Source organism: Rattus norvegicus, chromosome X (assembly GCF_036323735.1).
Source record: "Rattus norvegicus strain BN/NHsdMcwi chromosome X, GRCr8, whole genome shotgun sequence".
NCBI classification, from domain to species: Eukaryota; Metazoa; Chordata; class Mammalia; order Rodentia; family Muridae; genus Rattus; species Rattus norvegicus.
In genome coordinates this window covers 121,434,857-121,454,748 of record NC_086039.1, presented here as the reverse complement: position 1 = coordinate 121,454,748, position 19,892 = coordinate 121,434,857, and the positions used below count along the sequence as shown (strand labels likewise).

At 46.6% G+C, this 19,892-nt stretch overlaps 2 protein-coding genes across 2 annotated transcripts; both read right to left on the bottom strand.

Annotated features, from left to right (window-relative positions):
* Window positions 1-717: 717 nt before the first annotated feature.
* Rhox8 (reproductive homeobox 8) lies at window positions 718-4,341 on the bottom strand. The gene is made up of 4 exons (NM_001025776.1): window positions 4,278-4,341; window positions 3,742-4,117; window positions 2,202-2,247; window positions 718-969 (listed from the first exon to the last, which is right to left on the bottom strand). Exons 1-4 carry the CDS (start codon window positions 4,339-4,341, stop codon window positions 919-921), a joined length of 537 nt encoding a protein of 178 aa, NP_001020947.1. The 3' UTR covers window positions 718-918.
* Window positions 4,342-11,693: 7,352 nt separating this feature from the next.
* LOC120099169 (keratinocyte proline-rich protein-like) lies at window positions 11,694-17,830 on the bottom strand. The gene is made up of 4 exons (XM_063280431.1): window positions 17,698-17,830; window positions 14,691-17,535; window positions 12,886-12,931; window positions 11,694-11,913 (listed from the first exon to the last, which is right to left on the bottom strand). Exons 1-4 carry the CDS (start codon window positions 17,756-17,758, stop codon window positions 11,791-11,793), a joined length of 3,075 nt encoding a protein of 1,024 aa, XP_063136501.1. The 5' UTR covers window positions 17,759-17,830; the 3' UTR covers window positions 11,694-11,790.
* Window positions 17,831-19,892: the final 2,062 nt, after the last annotated feature.

Genomic DNA, 19,892 nt, shown 5'->3' with positions numbered 1-19,892 from the left:
TGAATTCAATCCCCAGAAGCCATGCATAAAAGCCAGAAGTAATGGCATGTCCTTGTAATCCTAGAGCTGGGGAGGTGGGAAAGGCAGGTTCCCAACCACCCAGTCTAGATTACTTGAGTTCCTGTTCAGTGAATGACCCTACCTCAAAAGACAAGTGCACTAGAGGAACAGCATCCAAGGTCCTCTGACATGAACACACACACGCACGCACAGACATATGCACGAACGCATGCACACACACCTTCTAGCCCATGTATACTTCCTACACGAACATGTATTTGGGCACATACACACAATAGGTTCACTGTGGATATGTTGAGACTGTACATCCAAAACAATTTGAATGTACTCAATAGGTAATGGTTTCTCCTTCAGTGCATCTTCAAGGGATGTTGGCCTAACTTTTATAATTTTTGTGTTGTACCTAAAAGTAAGATTCCCACATACTTCCCCTTCTCCCCTCTGCATATACACACTTAAACATTGTCTTCTCCAGTGTTTCTGGAAAAAATAAACAGATCTATTATGAAGGGGAGGTTGATAAAAGAGACTATGTTGTCAGAAAAAGCCCACCTTTACACTTGAGATATACCTGTGATATGTTCAGTGGTGTCGCCCATGGAAAAGAACTTTGTCATACTTTTTAAAATGGCATTTTCTTGATAATTTACACATATATTATACTAATACTCCCCCCAAAGACTCATGAAGCAAATATATTGAGATTTCACCACTTTATTGCAATTAAAAGAGCTGAGGAGATAAGAGTAAGATAGGAGGGGGGAGTGGTTAGAACAATGGGTTGGTGGCAGCAAAATCTCATCCGCTTCTGGGCAAAGGTGGTTCTCTAGTTCTCCTCCGCAATCTTTAGGGAAAGGTGCAGCTACAGTGAGCACCATGAGGAGCACTTCAGAGCACTTACATCCTCAGGCATTTCCTGTACTTGGCTCTCCTACTCTTAAACCAATTCTATAATGAAAGAGAAAAAGCAGTTGCCTTAGTGAACCAAATAGAATCATAACTAAAGAACCATCATATAAGTTTATAGGATTTTTACATTCTATGAAAGAACCTTCTCTCTTGCAATTCCATGAGGAGCACTCCAAAGCCTGAATGTTTATAAACGCCCTCCATGAGTTTTAGTGTAGTTTATTATTTAAAAAACAATTCATTAACACCTAAACTACACTAATGTGAAAGATTTATATATCCTCTACATAGCTATATTATTTGTACAACTATTTGTACATATAATGAATATGTATTTTGTAATTTAGAACATGTATTAATAATTTATTCATAATTACATAACATAATAGAATCTCCTTATGTGCAAGGAATAAAACAGGTTCTGTGATGGCTAAAGAAAGTCCATTTTGTGCTAGGCATCCATCTTGGTATCCACCAACCATTTGTCTCTGACTCCAGTCCCTGGAAGATAACTTTCCAGTAACCCTGACTCAGTGACCCCCACCCCAAAGTATACAGCCAAAACCATTTATTTTGTTATGATATAACTAACTACTACTTTTTGGCTTCTGTAATAGGCCTGTGCAGACATTCAAGGATTATTTTGAGGCTTTCTTGACTACCTAATCTTGGCAGAGCAGAACAGTTCTTGGCGTGCTTCTGCAAGATACTCAAGGCCTTCTTTTGGTTTCCCTTTAAAATTTTTTTCCTCACTCATTTTCACTGGGCAAACTCAAGTTTGGCTCAGAGATTGTTGTCCTACCAGCAGCTTTAATAAATTTAACTAACTATAATCCAGATTGAGACTGTATCCCCATGGGGTCATGAACTCCATACGGTTCAATACTATATACTTTTTTTCCACTTAGAAAGTCATGTTCCCCCTGAAAGTGAGACATTTTGGTATTGTGGAATTTTCTTATCCATTTTCCTTGTGTAAACCCCACAAAATTCAAAACCCACTTCCCAGCTGGGCATGGTACCATATGCCTTTAATTCCAGCAGAGGCAGGTGGTTCTCTGTGAGTTCGAGGCCAGCCTAGTCTCACAGTAAGTTTCAGGATAGCCAGGCCAATGTAGAGAGACCCTGCCTCAGAACAAAACAAAGTACCTTCATTTCCCAAATATAGAACAGTAAAAAACAAACAACAAACAATACAACTTCAGTCATTGGACAAAGGTATTCACCACCTGAATAGTTCTAGAAAGGCTATCTTTTTTATAGTTACTGACCTCCACTCTGGATTCTGTCACACCTATCCATCTTGCGAGCTCCCTTCTGTGGGCAAAAGTTGAAAATATTCAGTATTTAGCCTGATGGATAAAATAAAAGTACGAAGGGCATTTATATCTGTTTTTAAATGTTTGGCTCCATTTCCCTTCTGTGACATTCACCTTGAGGATTTTGAAACTTTTAAAAGATATTTCTACCAACAATTATCTTTTCTATCTACTATAGATAGAAATGTGAAAAACTGAATATGTCACTAAGACACCCAGATACAATTTGAAAATGAGTGAAACAGAAAACGTCACATGAAATGTTACTGACATAAGCACATAGTGATGCCTGGGACTCGGCCCACAGAAAGAAAAGAGAACAAAAAGCTGTGAACCAAAATACACAGAGGAAAGAAGGTTTTACAAACTTTGTTGAGCTGGAAAGAAACAATAGAAGAAAATGAATTAATAGAAAACACATGGGCATTTCTAACATTTAATTACCATGCAAAAAACATCCAACCTACTGATTGGATACTAAATACTAAAGCACAAAATAATAAAACCACAGCAGGCACAAAACAATGTTGAAAGCTCTCACAAGCCTGGCATCACAGGTCTGTATTGCTAGAAAGAGGAGGAAGGCTGAGCCAAGAGGCTTACTGAAAGTTCCAGGCAAATCTGGGCTGTACAGTGAGTTCCTCTATCAGCAAAGGCAGGGAGAAAACAAGGGGGAGGGTGGGGAGGGAGGAAGGTGAAGGGTGAAGTAGGAGAAGGGAGGAGGAAGAAAAGGGCGAGGGCAGGAGGGGAGGAGAGACGAAAAATAAGGTAGTGGTGTTGGCCTCTTGTTATCCCAGCTCCTGAAAGGCTTGTTTTTGTTTGAGGTGTCCTGTGGCACAAGCCTTTTGGAGCTATGTAGCTGACGATGACCTTGAACTTTCTATCCTCATTCTGCCACCTCCCATGTGCCCAAGTGCTGTGAATACAAACAAAGACTACCACCAATGGCTTTGATTGGTTGGTTGGTTGGTTGGTTGATCAGGCTATAGAGCAAGATGTCCTGGAATTTGCACTGAGCCTATTGCTCAGGCTACAAGTCATTATGCCCAGAGCTTTATCTTGCTTTTAGGAACAGTTTTGCTTTTCTTGAGTAGAAATTTTAAGGAGAAGAATACACCCTCCCCCATCCTGCAAACTAATCAGCAGTTAACAATCCAAGCAGTAATTAAGAAAAATGTTCCGACACACTTATAAAAATATAATGTGATGCCAAAACTACACAATGTACAGTTCCATTTTAAATAAAGACCACCCTGTATTTCCTCAGCCATTTTCAGACTTTACACCCCTGTTCAAACCTTACTTTGATTCATTTAAATACTGCAGGGAAATATCTTCATTCCTGTTAGCCTTCCCCCACCTCACCCCAGAACCCAAGTGCAAAAGAATAGAGTGTGGGAGCCAATGGTGTGCAGGTAGATTCTATTTTGGGAGGGGAAGAAAAGATCCAAATGCCTCTCCGGAGCATTCACAAGCCAGACAATGTTCTTACCGGGCTGCAGCACTAGGATAGTGATTACGTTCGAAAATGCGCTCCAGCTCCTGGAGCTGGAACTCGGTGAACCTGTGGCGGTTGCGGGACAGCTGGCCTGGTAGACGTGGGGAAGCCTGATGGCCTTTTGTGCTCCCAGGGATTGGCTCCTTTTGTTGGCCTTTATCCTGGTCATTGCTGCTGGTCCCGCCATCCTGGCTTCTGTCATCTACAGAGGCTGAGGCTGAACTGCCAGCAGGAGTTATTTCATCTCTGGATTCTTCTTCATTTGCACCTTCTCCTTCTGTAGCTGTGGTGTCCAACATAGGGTAGCCCTGTACAACTTCTTTCTCCTCTCTCTCCTTTATATCCTGTAAAACTATCCACGCAGCTGCTTCTGAAGGAGGAAACAAGGAGAGAAATGACCAGGGAATCAGAGTCCAGGGTGAGTGGGGAGAGACAAGGAAGGGTTGCAGACTGAGCCGGCAAGTATCTGTCCATTTTAGTCTGTAAAATGACAGAGGTAATTAAAGTACATGTCCCATCCATATACTCACCATTGCTTTCTTTAATTTGATCATCTCTCAGATGAGAATACTGGGTGACTTCTTGAGGTTCCATAGCTTGGATGCTGTTGATGGTGCTCCTACTTCTGGAAATTCTGGGCTTAAACATTAAGCTTAAGAACAAAAGCATCGACCCATGACCTGGAAGTGTTCTCTTCTGGCCTGGTCCAGGTTACAATGTATCTAGTCAGTCACAGCCATCCTCTCTTGCCTGCCTTCTTAGTGCTATTTACTGTGGGTTGAGTGTGTTCAGATAAAACCAGTGACAGCAGTTTGGGGTTGCGATGAGCAGAGCGTGCTTTCAAGAAGGGCACAACCCGTGGGAATGTGGTGGACACAACCCGTGGGAATGTGGGGGTGTAAAATTGGGCTTCTAAGATGCAGGCCCGCTGATTACTCTGGCCTTGGTGAAGTATCTTCCCAGAGAAGGGAATATGCTGAACTGTTACAACAAATTTTCAGGGAATAAGAACAGAACCCAGGAGCTCAGGGGTTGGTGATCACCTCTTGGTCTGCTTCTCTACATCTGGAAGCGAGTACCTGACAGAATTAAAGGAAATATGATCACATAGGAGTCCTCTGCCTCTGAACATTCACAAAGACAGAAGTTGGAGCCTAGGCACCATCCAGGGTCTCCAGCTGTAAGATATAGAAAAGGGTATACATATACAGAGGCTGCTGACTGCTCAGAAGACCAAGCACAGGAACTCACATCTGCTGAGGCACTGGGGCAATTTACATTGTCTAGCATTGCTAAATACCGTTAAGATGCCTTACAACCTATTAGCATGACCAGTTATGTGCTGGGATTCCCTTGAGCCTATGTTGTAAAATCCTTCCTAAGACTTTATATGACTAAGTGAATGTGTTAAGAGTCACCTTTTATCTACATGGTATCTTAAAAGGGTGATTATGTATAGATCCATGTGTGTGCATGTGTTCATGTGTATGGACATGTGTATATGCAGGCACATCTTTAGGAACTCTGGCCATAACCTTTGAGAGGTCACAAATGAGGCTAGACTAGCACTGATCAGCAAGGCCTAGGAACTTGTAGACCTTGATCTCATCAGTGCTGAGATGATAAATGAGCATAAGAATGCTTGCAGTTGATGTGGGTATAGGAATCGAACTCAGCTCTTCATGCTTGTACACTTTACTAAATGAGCTATCTCCTCAGCCTGCCTTGTCTTTCCTACCTGGCAGCAGGCGGTTTGGGACACTGTCTCATCACTGTGAATGCAGCAGGGTCACTAAAGAAATAAACCACATGGCACAAGCTGTTTTCTAAGTGTTCAGGTACCTTGGGCAGACAGAAACGGACAGGGTATGTTCAGTGTTGGAGTACATGGCTAAAACCACGTAATTATTATTCAAGTCTAGTTCAATGGTACAACTGATTTAACTGGAGTTACATACAGGAGCAGAGGTGTGGGCTTGCTAACAGTAGGCTGAGCAACTTACAGGCCAGTAAAGCGCAAAACAAAAGTCCTCTATAGATATGTAGAAAGCCACAGGCTACCGCGGGCTACATGAGATCCTGTCTCAGAAAAAGATCAAACAAATATATAAATCCCAATCACCAGGAGCAACGACAAGAAGCAGAGAGGAAGAGACAGAAAGGCAGGGAGAAACAGGGAGGAAACAAACAGAGGAACAGTACGGCAAATACACAGAGAGAACGCCATTTTGATTTGACAAGCCATCACTTTGTTATTTGGATACTTTGCAGGTTATGAAATGTTCTATGCAGGTAACATGGCATGTTCAAAACATGTTCTGAATCTGTACAGTAAATGTATAAGGCAATAAAAGTATACATATTTTGTCAGTCAATGTCACATGATCAATATGTGGAATATCTCACAAATGAGATAAAAATAAAAGTGTATTTAACAATTACAGTTGATCAAGCATGGGATATATAATGTTATGATGAAAATTGTGAAAGTTTGGGAAGGTTTTCTAAAATAAACAGAAATGGAAAACTTGAATGAACCTATAGGAATTGAATGTAACTTTTCCAGAGCTGAATAGAGACAAATTCAGTTAATTACTAATCAGGAAGTTTTCTTTTGTTTAAGTATTTTTAGGGATGTGCACGAGCGTGCATGAGTCTATACAGGTATGCGCAGGCATATGTAGGTGTCCGATGTGGGTGCAGAAAACCCAACGTGGGTGGTGAGCAACAGCAGTGGATCCTGCTAAACACTGAAGCAGCTGTGCAGTCATTCAGATGAGGAAGTTTTACATGAAAAGCTGGCACAGTGTATTTGATGGTCCAGGATGAACAGCTTTGACCTAAGCCAAGTTTGCAATCTTGGTAGGTCTGGCAGGAATCGCCTAGTGGGCATGGACTCCAGTGTGAGAAGCAGCACACACATGGCCCCGCCTCCCTCTCTCTCTCTCTCTCTCTCTCTCTCTCTCTCTCTCTCTCTCTCTCTCTCCCCTCTGTGTGTGTGTATGTGTGTGTGTGTGTGTGTGTGTGTGTGTGTGTGTGTGTGTGTGTGTGTGTTTAAGAGTAGGAGGTGGTAGATAACTATGAGGCACCTGTTTCCTGACAGCACTACCCATGAACATCTAGGTTCACAGCAGTGGTGATAACATGCCCAAGGTCTGTGCAAGCTCCAGGCAAACAAATTTAGAGTTAGGCATGAAGTCCAACAGCGGCTGACAAGCCTTCACAATTGATAGCTGTTGGGGAAGGGAGAGTCAGTGTCCTTTAAGCTGCAGTCCTGGGTCGGTTGGCCATGCTGCAGTGGATGGCTGAACAACCAAGGGTGTGGGCAGCACCAGTAGGACATGAGGAGGTTCACAAAAAAATTAAGGGACACCAAATGGGGTGCAGAGGGGGATAAATGGCTCTGAGAGGAATTGCTGAAGAATGTGGGGGTGAATATGATCAAAATGCATGGTACAAAATCATCAAAGGGCACTGGGCCCAAGAAATCTCCTTTAGAATGGGTGCTCAGGGCAGTCCAAGTGACTCCCAAAACACTGACGATCGATCTTGCCCTTGGATGCCCCTATAGGTGACCCCTATTTCTGAAGACATGACACAGCAGCTGGACATCTCCTGAAAATATCCTCCTGTGCGTCTAGCTTCCATGCTATGAGAAAATGTTACGCACCCTGCCGAGGGAGAAAAGCAATTAACAGTGCTACCCAAGGATGACACTGGGTCTGAATCACAACAATGACCAGTGTGAAATATGCACAGGGGTGTAAGAATCAACACATATTAGTGAAGGCCATCAGCTGTCTCCTTGGCCTTTTATTGTGCCCTCAACCAAAGGGAAACCATCCCCAGTCCTACAATCCGGGCTGACACCCCAGGGCCCCTGAGGTCATGGATCGTGGAAGAGAATACACTACTGCCACTTTGATAGACCCGCATAATTCAGAACTACATTAGAAATCTTACCCTTATATCCTTAGATAAGTGTGATTATCTGAAGTGAAAACTTAAGGGATCTTTGGAAAGTCACTTGTATTGGATGGTGTTTGGCTGGGGCAAACATGTGACAGTGTTTTCCTGAAGTGGACACAGGTGAAAGACTAAGGCACACTCATGAAGGAACATTTAGCTGAAGCAGACACAGGAGAGAGGATGTTCTGCTGAAGCAAGCACCTGAAAGGACACATGATTGTTTGCTAAACACAGGCATGTATTGGTACGGCTTACATTGCATAGTGGAGCTCCATTTGTCAGGACTCCATAGAGAGAAACACAAACACACACACACACACACACACACACACACACACACACACATTATAAAAACTTCTGTTGATGTGCTGCAGTTTCTTGATGCCTCCACAGACTTAGGCTGATTGATGGAGTGATGTCAGATGACACAAGATGTGTGCTGAGGCAATACACATGCAGAGTGAAGACGCGTGCAGAGTGAAGACGCGTGCAGAGTGAAGAAGCGCGCAGAGTGAAGACACACACATGCCGAGTGAAGACACGTGCAGAGTGAAGACGCGCGCAGAGTGAAGACACGTGCAGAGTGAAGACACACACATGCCGAGTGAAGACACGTGCAGAGTGAAGACACGTGCAGAGTGAAGACACGTGCACAGTGAAGACACGTGCACAGTGAAGACACACACGTGCACAGTGAAGACACGTGCACAGTGAAGACACGTGCAGAGTGAAGACACGTGCACAGTGAAGACACGTGCACAGTGAAGACACGTGCACAGTGAAGACACGTGCACAGTGAAGACACACACGTGCAGAGTGAAGACACGTGCAGAGTGAAGACACGTGCAGAGTGAAGACACACACGTGCAGAGTGAAGACACGTGCAGAGTGAAGACACATGCTGAGGCAGTACCCATGGAGGACACATGATGTTTGGAGGAAGCATAAAAAAGTATCGAGGGACAGTGATGGAGGCCGAGCTAGTCTTGCTTATAGGGTTAACTGTGCGATTCCTGTGGGACTGTCCTCTTCCCTGATCTTTGCTTCACTGAAAGAGGCACAAAGAAAAGACTTCTCCTGACTTCACTGCTGTTGCCTCCTGCTGACACGTGTGGAGGCCGAGGCCTGGCTGTCTCTGCTAGGCAATGCCACCCCTGCTGATTCCTGTTTGCTATCTTGACTCTACCAAACTGGACTGCTGCTGTATCCCTGAAATTTTTGGGCGTGGCTCAAGCTGCCATAAGTGACCTGCGAACTGAACTGCTGATTTCCAGACAACACAGATACGAGGTGCTCCTGAGAACCTTTTCTAAACAGGTCCACTTCCCCGTATCCTTTCTTCTCCACTACCTCTGGTGGGTGGTAGGCTAAAACGGAGGATAAAGCATTTAAGAAACATTATTAAAAATAAGGGTTGAAAGAACTAAAGCTACAATTACCACTCCCCATGCAAGAGTCGTGTCTCTGAAGTAAATGGAGACCATCACCGAGACCACAACTGGACAAGGTGCAGAGAACAAAGGGCCATGGGGAGCCCAGCCCCAGTGAATACCTTGACCCCACAGATCCTGCAACGTGGCTCAGGAAATGTTGGGGAAACGGGGAGGCGAAAGATTTTAAGAGCCCATACCGGGATGTGTGCAGTGAGGCCCTCTCAGAATTGGCAGCATAAACAAAACCTGAACAATGCTCAACTCAGTTGGAAAGCTAGTGAGGAGAGGGTGAAGTCTCAATTGGAGGAGACCCACTGTGTACTGGGAGTGTTGGCCTGGGCTTTACGGTTTTCCTAGATGGGCAACCATAAACAAATAGTGACTGCAGATATGGGGAGATTGGCCTCTCCCAGGGATGAGCCGTCTAATTGCTTGTTCAAAGCAAACGGGCAGGCATGAAACCATATATGCATACACACACAGCCAAAAACGGGCTCTGCAGGCCATATGTATACATTCATGCATTCAGGCCTGTGTATCTCTAACAGGAAAAATTGAAGAAAAGAGGCAGTAATGTGAGAGGCTGAGAGAGGGCAATAATGGGGAACTAAGGAGACTTCAGAGAGCAGAATGATAACCAGAATGCATGAACCAAAAGAACTAATAAACTAGAGACAACTGAGGCTCAAAATGTGCCGTTACAGGTGCTCTTTCTGCAAGCACACATTCAAACACACTACATATAAATTTATTAGGTTTCTGTCTTTAAAGAATTTAAAAATGCATGTAAACGAGGTTGGCTATCCTGGTACACAGTTGTAAGCACAGTCCTTGGCAGGGAGAAGCAGGCAGACCAGAGACACAGGGCCATACTCAGCTCTGTCTCCAAGAGACTCTAAGTCCTGGGAATTTAGGCCTACGTTTAATTTTTCTTCCAGTAGTCGATACAGGATAGAACTCTTTAGCCAAGGCTCATGGAACTTGCAGGGAGGTCCCTAGCTCAACCTATCTCGGGCTAGGAATTAAAAACCATACAGCCAGCATTATGGAATATATATATGTACATATACATATATATATACACATTGACACCACTGTTCATACACACACACACACACACATATATATAATATGCATATACATACATACACACATACATCCCTTTATTCTGCGCCACATGTCTTTTTAATATTGTCTTTTATGAGGTGGACAGATGTCCAGTGGATAATGGCAGTTGCGCCCAAGATAGATGATCCCTATTTGATTCCCAGGATTCGTACAGTGGAAGGACCAAACCGAGGAACTCTATAATTCATCCTCTGCCCTCCACAGGTGTGCACCTTAAAATAATTAACACGAATAGGAAATAAATTAATTAACACACACACACACACACACACACACACACACACACACACACGAAACTGGAGGTGGGATGACCTCACTTGCTAATTGAATATTTACAAATGCTTGGATGGGTTCTATGAGTCCATCTTCCATAGTGCGCTTCAGTTTTACCTTGCTTTCTCTTTCTCTGACAAAACACCATGACCAAAAGCCATCTGGGAGGAGAGGTTCTAGTTCCTGTTGGAGCTCACTGTCTATCTTTTACCAACGTGGAGGACGCAACTGGAGGCAAGTGCTGAAGCAGAGGCCGTGAAGAAACGCCGCTTACTGGCACACCTCCCGGAGACTTGTACAGTCTGTATTCTTTATGGTTCAGGACAATCTGCACAGGGGCGGCCACCCCAGTGTGGGAAAGCCTCCCTCTCATGTCAATCAGTAATGAATAAAATGCACACAGCATTGTGTACAGAATTATACAGACAGTTTTCAATGGAGAGTCCCTCTTTCCAGATGTTTCTAGTTTGTATGTAGCTATCAAAAACCCTCTTGAGGGGTTGGGGATTTAGCTCAGTGGTAGAGCGCTTGCCTAGGAAGCGCAAGGCCCTGGGTTCGGTCCCCAGCTCCGAAAAAAAAAAAAAGAACAAAAAAAAAACCCTCTTGAGCACCACTGATAGCTTTGTTCAGTTCAAACACACCAGAAAAACAGACTCGAAAAACAAACAGCCATAGCAACACACATATGTGGCACACACACACACACGCGCGCGCACACACATACAGGCACACACACACACGCATACTCACACTCACACACACCACACAAACACAAACAAATGAACAACGTCCCAAAAAGTTTCTCTCAGAGTCAATGGTGCCTATGGAATTCCATGTGGGGCTAGAACCAGCTCTGCCTGGATGAAGGCTGGCTTTTCTTGGGGATTCTGCATGTCCTTCTTGCACATCTGGGGAACAATATGATCAGGGTGTGGAGGGAGAGTTCATGATAGAGGAAAAAGCAGTGTATGGGTCAATGCAAACTCACTGTGACAGGTGACAATCTTCTGGGACATTAAATGGCTACTGTGGTCACTCAGCAACATCACCCCACACAAGGAGGCCTTGTCTTTTATTTAAATGTCATTTTCTCAATAATTGCCACGCATGCCGTACTAATCCAGAAGACACAGGAAGCAAATAAACAGAGAATCTATTTATTTCAAATACAAGTGCTTAGGGGATAAAGAGGCAATAACATGTTGGTGGAAGAAAGCAGGCGTCTGCCAGTGGCTCTAGGTCAAGGGTGGTACACTAGGGCTCCTGCGCCATCTTCAGAGAGAGGTGGAGTATTCCCAGGAGGAGCACCACCTGACTGACTTTGTTCTCTCCTGAAGTGTTCTCTCCTCTTCTTAAACCATCTCTACAGTGAGAGGGAAGAGGGATTTATTCTGAATAGTAAGCAGGACTGTAATCAGAAAGCACATCGTGTAACAATAGTGGCCCTCTGTAATTTATATCAATATAACTTATATTAATATTGTCTTGCTCAGAAGAACCTGGTGTCTCACTGTTCTAATTCTGTGAGGGGCTGAAGGGCTGGTAGAGGGTGTAGGGCTTGCCTAGAATGTGAGAGGCCCCCAGACTTCTGGCTCCAGCAAAATGCACACCTGGTTTCTCTGTCTCTCCGGTGGAGCCCTCTGCAGATACTTATCACCCCCTTGGGCAGTGCAGATGCACTCCCGAGACTATAATGATGGGTGTGGTTATCTTCATGGCTTCACTAGGCACTAGCCACAGGACCAGGCATTTGGAATGTCTCCTTTCCACATTCCCACAGGTGCCTCTTGGGCTTATCAGCTCTCGCAGTGACGGGCTCTTCTGTGAGTTACCCCCGTAAGGTATATTCCTTGTGAAATGTGCCCAGTAGGCATAGAGAGCTTTCTGAAGTTCTTTTCTACCCACAAGACTAGAGTTCCAGAAAGTTACTTTGGGGCACCTGCAGAGATGGCCTAAAGATTACCAGCACCCATGACTCCAAAGAGTCTGAAATCCATTCCCAGAAACCATGCTTCCTGGTCACTATGATCTATGACTCCAACTATGAACACCCAGAATCCTCTGACAGCCACAGGCACACACAGAAATGTGGCACACGCACACACACACACACACACACACACACAAACACAGACACACACACACACGGAGGGGGAGAGAGAGAGAGAGAGAGAGAGAGAGAGAGAGAGAGAGAGACTGACTTTAAAAGAAATATAAAAAAATAGGTACGGTAAGACGAAAGGAACACTATACCTTCAGTAACAGGACAACTATATCAGAGACATGAAGAAAGTTCTTTAATGACAGTGTTGTCACCTTTTTGTGTCTTACTCACCTGCACTTTGGCCTCACTCACGCCCATCACCCTTGCCAGCTCTTTTCTGAAATGAGGGAAAAGGCAGATGTTCATTATTTAGTACCACAGATGCGGTAAAGGATGTAAAAGACACTTTACATTTATGAAAATATTTGTCTCAATGTCCAACCCTCTAGGACACTCAATTTCTGCAGGTGAGTTTAGTTCGTTAGCAAGGCGCTATCAGTAGACACAAAAGCCTAAGCACATATCTAGTAAAACACTTGAAAACAGGAACGCAGGCATAAACCAGTCTGAAGAAATGCAGTAGCACTGGCTGTGGTGGAGCTTAAAGCTGTGTCCGACGAGCGCAGTACAGAGCAAGAACTACGGACCAAATGCACAGGTGAGAAACCTGTGTGAGGCCCTCTTAAAGATGGAAGGATGAACTCAAATGAAAGAGGATTGCTTCCGGGAACTCATACGAGGACTCCTAACAGTCAGTGCACATAAAGAAGTCCAGGGTGCTGATGATCGGGAAAACTGCATGTTACCCTGCTTCATTTACTGTGGGAGGGCGAGCTCGCATGTGCATTTGTGCTGCAGCTTGTGGCCACAGTATACTCGTGAAGGTCAGAGCAAGCCTTGAAGGACTTGGTTATCTCTGGGTCCCAGGCCTTCATGACCTTTTATGTCCTGAGCCACCTCAAGAGTCCCGATTAATGAAATGATAAATCACACCACACACAAAAGAAATGTTACAAAATCTCTAGGTGCTGGCCACACAGTTGTGAGTTCCCAGCAGGAGGGAGACATAAACAAGGGTTCTCTGCAAGTTCCAGGCTACCCCTGCTACAGCTGGGAGACCCTGCAGAACACCATCAGATGGAAAGAGACACAAAACAAAAACTAGGCCTAAACCAGCAGCAGAAAGAACCTCCTGGAGAGTGGGCTGTTTTAGTTACATAAACTAGGAATGACCATGAATGACCTCCCTTCCTCCACCTTCAAGAGGTGGGGTACAGACATGGCTGGATTGATGAACAGATTAATTTTCTGTGTTGCCTTAGGCTTCTTGTCTGCAGCTCAGGCCTCCTGGAGCTCACCACCTTAGCCCAAGCTTGGCCTTCTCAGTGATGAGATTACAGGCAGAGGCCTGTGCCCAACACGGGCTTATCTTTATGGACAGTTCTCTTTGCGCAGAGCACTAAATTGTCATAAAACACTAAAAACGGCAGTAAAGAGAAAGGTGCTGCCGACATGTTTATACAAGGAATACACAGGATATTAAATGTATCAGCACATTGACTGACTGTCACCCATCTCATCCCTACCACACCTCAGGGTCCCGAGGCTGTCCTAACAGGACCTTACTTAGATCAGCAGACAGTGACAAAGTTTTTAACTTGCTCCAAGTAGATACCACAGAGAAGGGCTTCACTGCCTTCTGCATAGCTCCCAGTCCCTTCCCAGAACCCTAGGACAGCAAGCCTGGGGTCTGGCAGGCTGGATCACTTCTCTTAGTTTTAGCCTTAGTTCTAGAAGGCAAAATGGAGGCAGACTAAACCTTCTTGCTGGAGGCAAGCCTGCTGAACTGATTTCCAAGCTCAGGACACACAGCCTGGAAGGAGAGAGCCAAGTCCTTCAAGCTGTCCTCTGACCTCCAAATGTTAGCCACAGCTCCCCTACTCCAAGAAGAAACCGTCCACAACCCCACAAAGTCACTTCAAATGTAATTTGAAGTTTCTAATGAATGAAGAGAAGGACAGCTACCAGAGAGTCAGAGGCTTCTCTGTAACAGCTTGCTCCCTCCTCAGAGAACTGAAGCCACACCATGTGCTTACCTTTCTTCAGCACTGAGATAGTGATTCCTCTGGAAAACGCGTTCCAGCTCCTGCAGCTCTGGGTCTGTAAATCTGTCATGGAGATGGCGGCGAGGCACCAGCACTGGCTCAGGCTGTACAGTGGTCGCCGAAACTGCCACCGGCCTTATGGGAGGTGCTGCATTTGGTATGGGCCGTACACAGTTCATCCCGACTGGTGAAGTCTGTTCACGGGGCACTGGCACATGTGGTGTGCTAGACTCCTTAGCTGGTATATGCTGTGCATTGGACACAGATACTGGCATAGGCTGTGCTTGGTGCACAGTGAATGGCATAGGATGTTCGTGGGGCACAGGAGGAAGCAATGACTGTACATGGGGCCCTGGCCCAGGCATACGCTCTTTGTGAGGCACAGTGGGTGGCATAGTCTGTGCAGTGGGCACAGTAACAGCCATAGACTCTGACTGTGGCACAGAATTAGGCAATGTCTGTACACAGGGCACAGGCCCACGTATACGCTGTGCATGAGGCACAGTGACTGGCATAGGCTGTAGGGGGGACACAGTATCAGCCATAGACTCTGACTGTGTCACAGGAGGAGGCAATGTCTGTACACGGGGCACAAGCCCACGTATACGCTGTGTGTGAGGCACAGTGACTGGCATAGGTTTTACAGGGGGCAAGGTAACAGCCATAGACTCTGCCTTTGTCACAGGAGGAGGCAATGTCTGTACAGGGGGCACTGTAACAGGCATGGGGTGTACTTGAGGCACTGGCATACGATGGGTATGAGGTACAGTGACTGTCATAGGCTGTACGGTAGGCACAGTGAGAGACATAGATTGTGGCTGTGGTACAGGAAGAGGCAATGGCTGTACATGCGGCACAGGCCAATGCATACGCTGTGTGCGAGGCACAGTGACTGGCATAGACTGTACCTGGGGCACAGGAAAAGGCATAGACAGTGCCTGGGGCACAGGAAAAGGCATAGGCTGTACATGGAGCACTGTAACAGGCATGGGGTGTACATGGGGCACAGGCACAGGCATATGACGTGCATGAGGCACAGTGAGTGGCATAGGCTGTACATGGGGCACAGAATTTGGCATAGGCTGTACATAATGCCAAGGAATGGGCATGGGCCGTACATGAGGCAGAGAAATGGGCACAGGCTGTACATGAGGCACTGTGATTGGCATAGCCTGTGATGGGGGAGCAGTAAGTGCCATAGCCTGTGATAGGGGAGCAGTAACTGGCACAGGCTGTACATGGGGCACTCTAATTGGTATAGCCTGTGATAGAGGAGCAGTACGTGGCAAAGGCTGTACATGGGGCACTCTGACTGGCATAGTCTGTGATATAGGAGCAGAAACTGGCACAGGCTGTGCATGGGTTACTCTGATGGGCATAGCCTGTGATGGGGCAGCAGTAACTGGCACAGGCTGTACATGGGGTACTCTGATGGGCATACCCTGTGGTGGGGGAGCAGTAACTGGCACAGGCTGTACATGGGGTACTCTGATGGGCATAGCCTGTGATGGGGCAGCAGTAATTGGCACAGGCTGTACATGGGGCACTCTAATTGGCATAATCTGTGGTGGGGGAGCAGTAACTGGCACAGGCTGTGATGGGGGAGCAATAAGTGACACAGACTGTACATGGGGCACTCTGATTGGCATAGTCTGTGGTGGGGGAGCAGTAACTGGCACAGGCTGTACATGGGGCACTCTGATTGGCATAGTCTGTGGTGGGGGAGCAGTAACTGGCACAGGCTGTACATGGGGCACTGTTATTGGCATAGTCTGTTGGGGGGGAGCAGTAAATGTCACAGGATGTACCTGGGGCAGTCTGATTGGCATAGCCTGTGATGGGGGAGCAGTAACTGGCACAGGCTGTACATGGGGCACTCGTATAGGCATAGTCTGTGGTGCGGGAGCAGAAACTGGCACAGGCTGTACATGGGGCACTCGGATAGGCATAGCCTGTGATAGAGGAGCAGAAACTGGCACAGGCTGTACATGGGGCACTCGGATAGGCATAGCCTGTGATAGAGGAGCAGAAACTGGCACAGGCTGTACATGGGGCACTCGGATAGGCATAGCCTGTGATGGGGGAGTAGTAACTGGCACAGGCTGTACATGGGGCACTCTGATTGGCATAGCCTGTGATGGGGGAGCAGTAACTGGCACAGGCTGTACATGGGGCACTCTGATTGACATACCCTGTGGTGGGGGAGCAGTAACTGGCACAGGCTGTGGTGGGGGAGTAGTAAGTGGCACAGGCTGTGGTGGGGGAGCAGTAACTGGCACAGGTTGTACATGGGGCTCAGGAATGGGCCCAGTGGGGTCCTGGGACACAGTGGTTGGCACAGGCTGTGCTGGGGGCACAGCAGGTGGTATAGCCTGTACTTGGGGCACAGTAATGGGCATAGGCTGGACCTTGGGCACACTGATTGGTATAGGCTGTACACTGAGCGCAGGAATGGGCACAGGCCGTACAACAGGTACCTTTAGGGGCACCGACTGTACCCGGGATTGCACAAGTTGTATCCGTTGTACACGGGGAATCAGTACTGGCACTGGCTGTACATCCTCCATGCCCCACCTACACTCAGGGACTGGCTTCTGAGGCCGACTCTCATTCTTCTGCCTACTGCTGCTGGCACCCTCTTTGTCCCAGTCATTCCTGATGCCTGAAGTTCCTACAGCAGAAAGATTTTCTCCATCACTCCCCGTTCTGTCCCTTTCTCCCAGTTCTTCTACTTCTCCCCATTTTGTTGCTGAAGCCTCCTGCCCAGGGGACGACCGTTCACTCTCTTCCCCATTTCTTCCCTCTCCAGCGGGCAAGATCATCTGTGCTTTCGCACCTGAAAGGGAGGAAACAGACAAAGATCACGTGACTGGACCTAGCGTGGCTGCAAAGCCGCCATGACGTTAAGGCACGCAAAGCCTGCAGCACACAGAGCCTGTCCTGGCAGTCTCCTTTCCTCATGGATGTGGCCAACCCACCAATCCCAGCATGTACTGACCCTTTTGCTTTTCCTCCTCAGGTCCCACATGGGGTGGGTAGTTGGTGTTTTCATGCTCCATGACCTGGATCCCATCAAAGGCGCTTGAGCTCCGCAGTCCCTTGAGCTTCTTCAGATTCTGAGCTGGAGCCCCCTAGAGTTCCGGGAGGAGAGAGCTACTAGACCAGGAAGGACTCTTTTGTAGCCTCGGGGGGTGGGGGGGGAAGTACCCGAGGTGATTTTATCCAATCAGGGCGCCCCTTCCTGGCTTCCGGGCTTGATTGACAGTTGCTCTTGGTTGAGCCTCTGAGGAATAAAACTATGAACACTTGCGAGCTGCACTGAGAGTGATGTGCTTGTAAGGAGGGGACAAGTAAGCTATAGGTGGAGCCTTCCAAGTTGCAACTTGGAGGGTCCCTTTGCCTTGGTGAAGTAACTTCCGAGGGAAGTGAGCCTCATAACCGGAAGTAACAGTAGATTCCCCCGAATAGCTCTGTAAACAATGAGAAATGTGTGAAAAATACACAGTGGTCTAGGGGACGTGATTGTGTCCCTGAACCTTGGCATAGACCCAATATTCCGAAAATGGGTTTAACTGGCAGGCTCTATGGGCTTACACAGAAAGTTAAGCATGCATACATAGTACATCGCGTGGTTTCACATTCTGTCTTTACAGGAGTTTGGGCTGAATTGCAGGGCCTGCTGGCTAGGTAGAAAGATTAGAAGGCTCATCATCTTCCTCAGGGCTACCGGGCGAGTGGGGATGGACAGGGAGAGTGGCGGGGACAGGACACTGGACTTTAGTACAAATGTCAAGCTTTGAGAAGTGCTGGTAAAAACTGTGAGACTTACCATTTCAAGCTGAGCTTCCTCACATTTGTCTAGAACACATGCGTGCCGTGATTGTGTGTGCGCGCGCGCGTGCGCACACACACACACACACACACACGCACACACACACACACACACACACACACACACACACACACACACAAATATAATCTTCCATCCTCCAAAAACACTTCTAAAATCTCTAAATGATGAGTGTCAAGGGCAGGATTTAGTGCCTTGGCCTCGATCCCAGAACTGTCAATCAAGCAGCCCCTTCACTGGCTTGTGGCTAGTCTGATCCAATGGTGGCCACCTTTTCCCAACATTCTCCGGTCACCATAAGACCAGAAAGTCCCTAACTATCTAGCATATGCAACCAAGGTCCTTACTTAGTGTGGAAGTATTTGGGAGCCCTGTTGCCAGAGTAGGAGTTTTTCTCTCACCAACAGGCTAACCTCAGGGTTCTCGTAAACTATCTCAGGAGCAATTCTGCTCAGATATGTTCCCTCTCATTTCCTGTATTTCTTGGCATAACAGGAAACTACCCTTGACAAGGTGTTTGGGAGCTGATGATTGTCTTTCTGAATCTGCCCAACTTTGAAATGACCCCCGTTCAGGACCGGAGAATGTAGCCCCACTGACAGAATGCTCGTGTAGCGCGCATACAGCACTGGCTTAGCTTGTTCCAACTGGTCAAAGCCATTGTTCATCCCTCTGTGATGCCTGTTATGTGGCCATCCAAGAGTGAGAGGCAACTTCAGTTATTTCTGGTGAGATGGGTTTAAGCCTCAAATCACTGGAAACTCACTCTCTCAAAGCAACAACAGGAACGCCTCATTCCTCTCTATTGTATGATTCTGATGTCTCCATCTTTCTGTAAAACAATGAGGAATGGACGGTTCAGTTCATGAGTTTCAGAGATGACTGATGCAAATCATATACAAATATATCATGTCTGCTAAGGCTTGGGATAAAAAAAGAAGACTGCCCCCTCTAGCCTGTACAGCCTTCTCCTGTTACTTTTTGGTTGAATGTTCTCTTGCCTGCTCCCTATAATCCTGTGACTGGCCTTGAGGAAGTTGCAGACCCAGGGTTGTACTGAACTTGTAAGTGTGGGAAGGAGGCAATTCTGGCTGAAAGCACACCAACAGCCTACTGGGGACAACGGGGGCCTTCCGTGAACACATTTCTGCTCCGACATGGTCAGAACAGGGGTGTGGGCATCACTAGTGAGAGGTGCAAACCTCATTCCCTGCAAATAACCTGAGGCCACAGAAACTACTGTGATGTGCAGGGGCCTCTGGAGGTGACACAGGTATGCCGGCCTCCTCAAGCAGGAAGACCTCTTTGCCAATCTGTTTGCCTCTTACTTAGGGACAGTATGC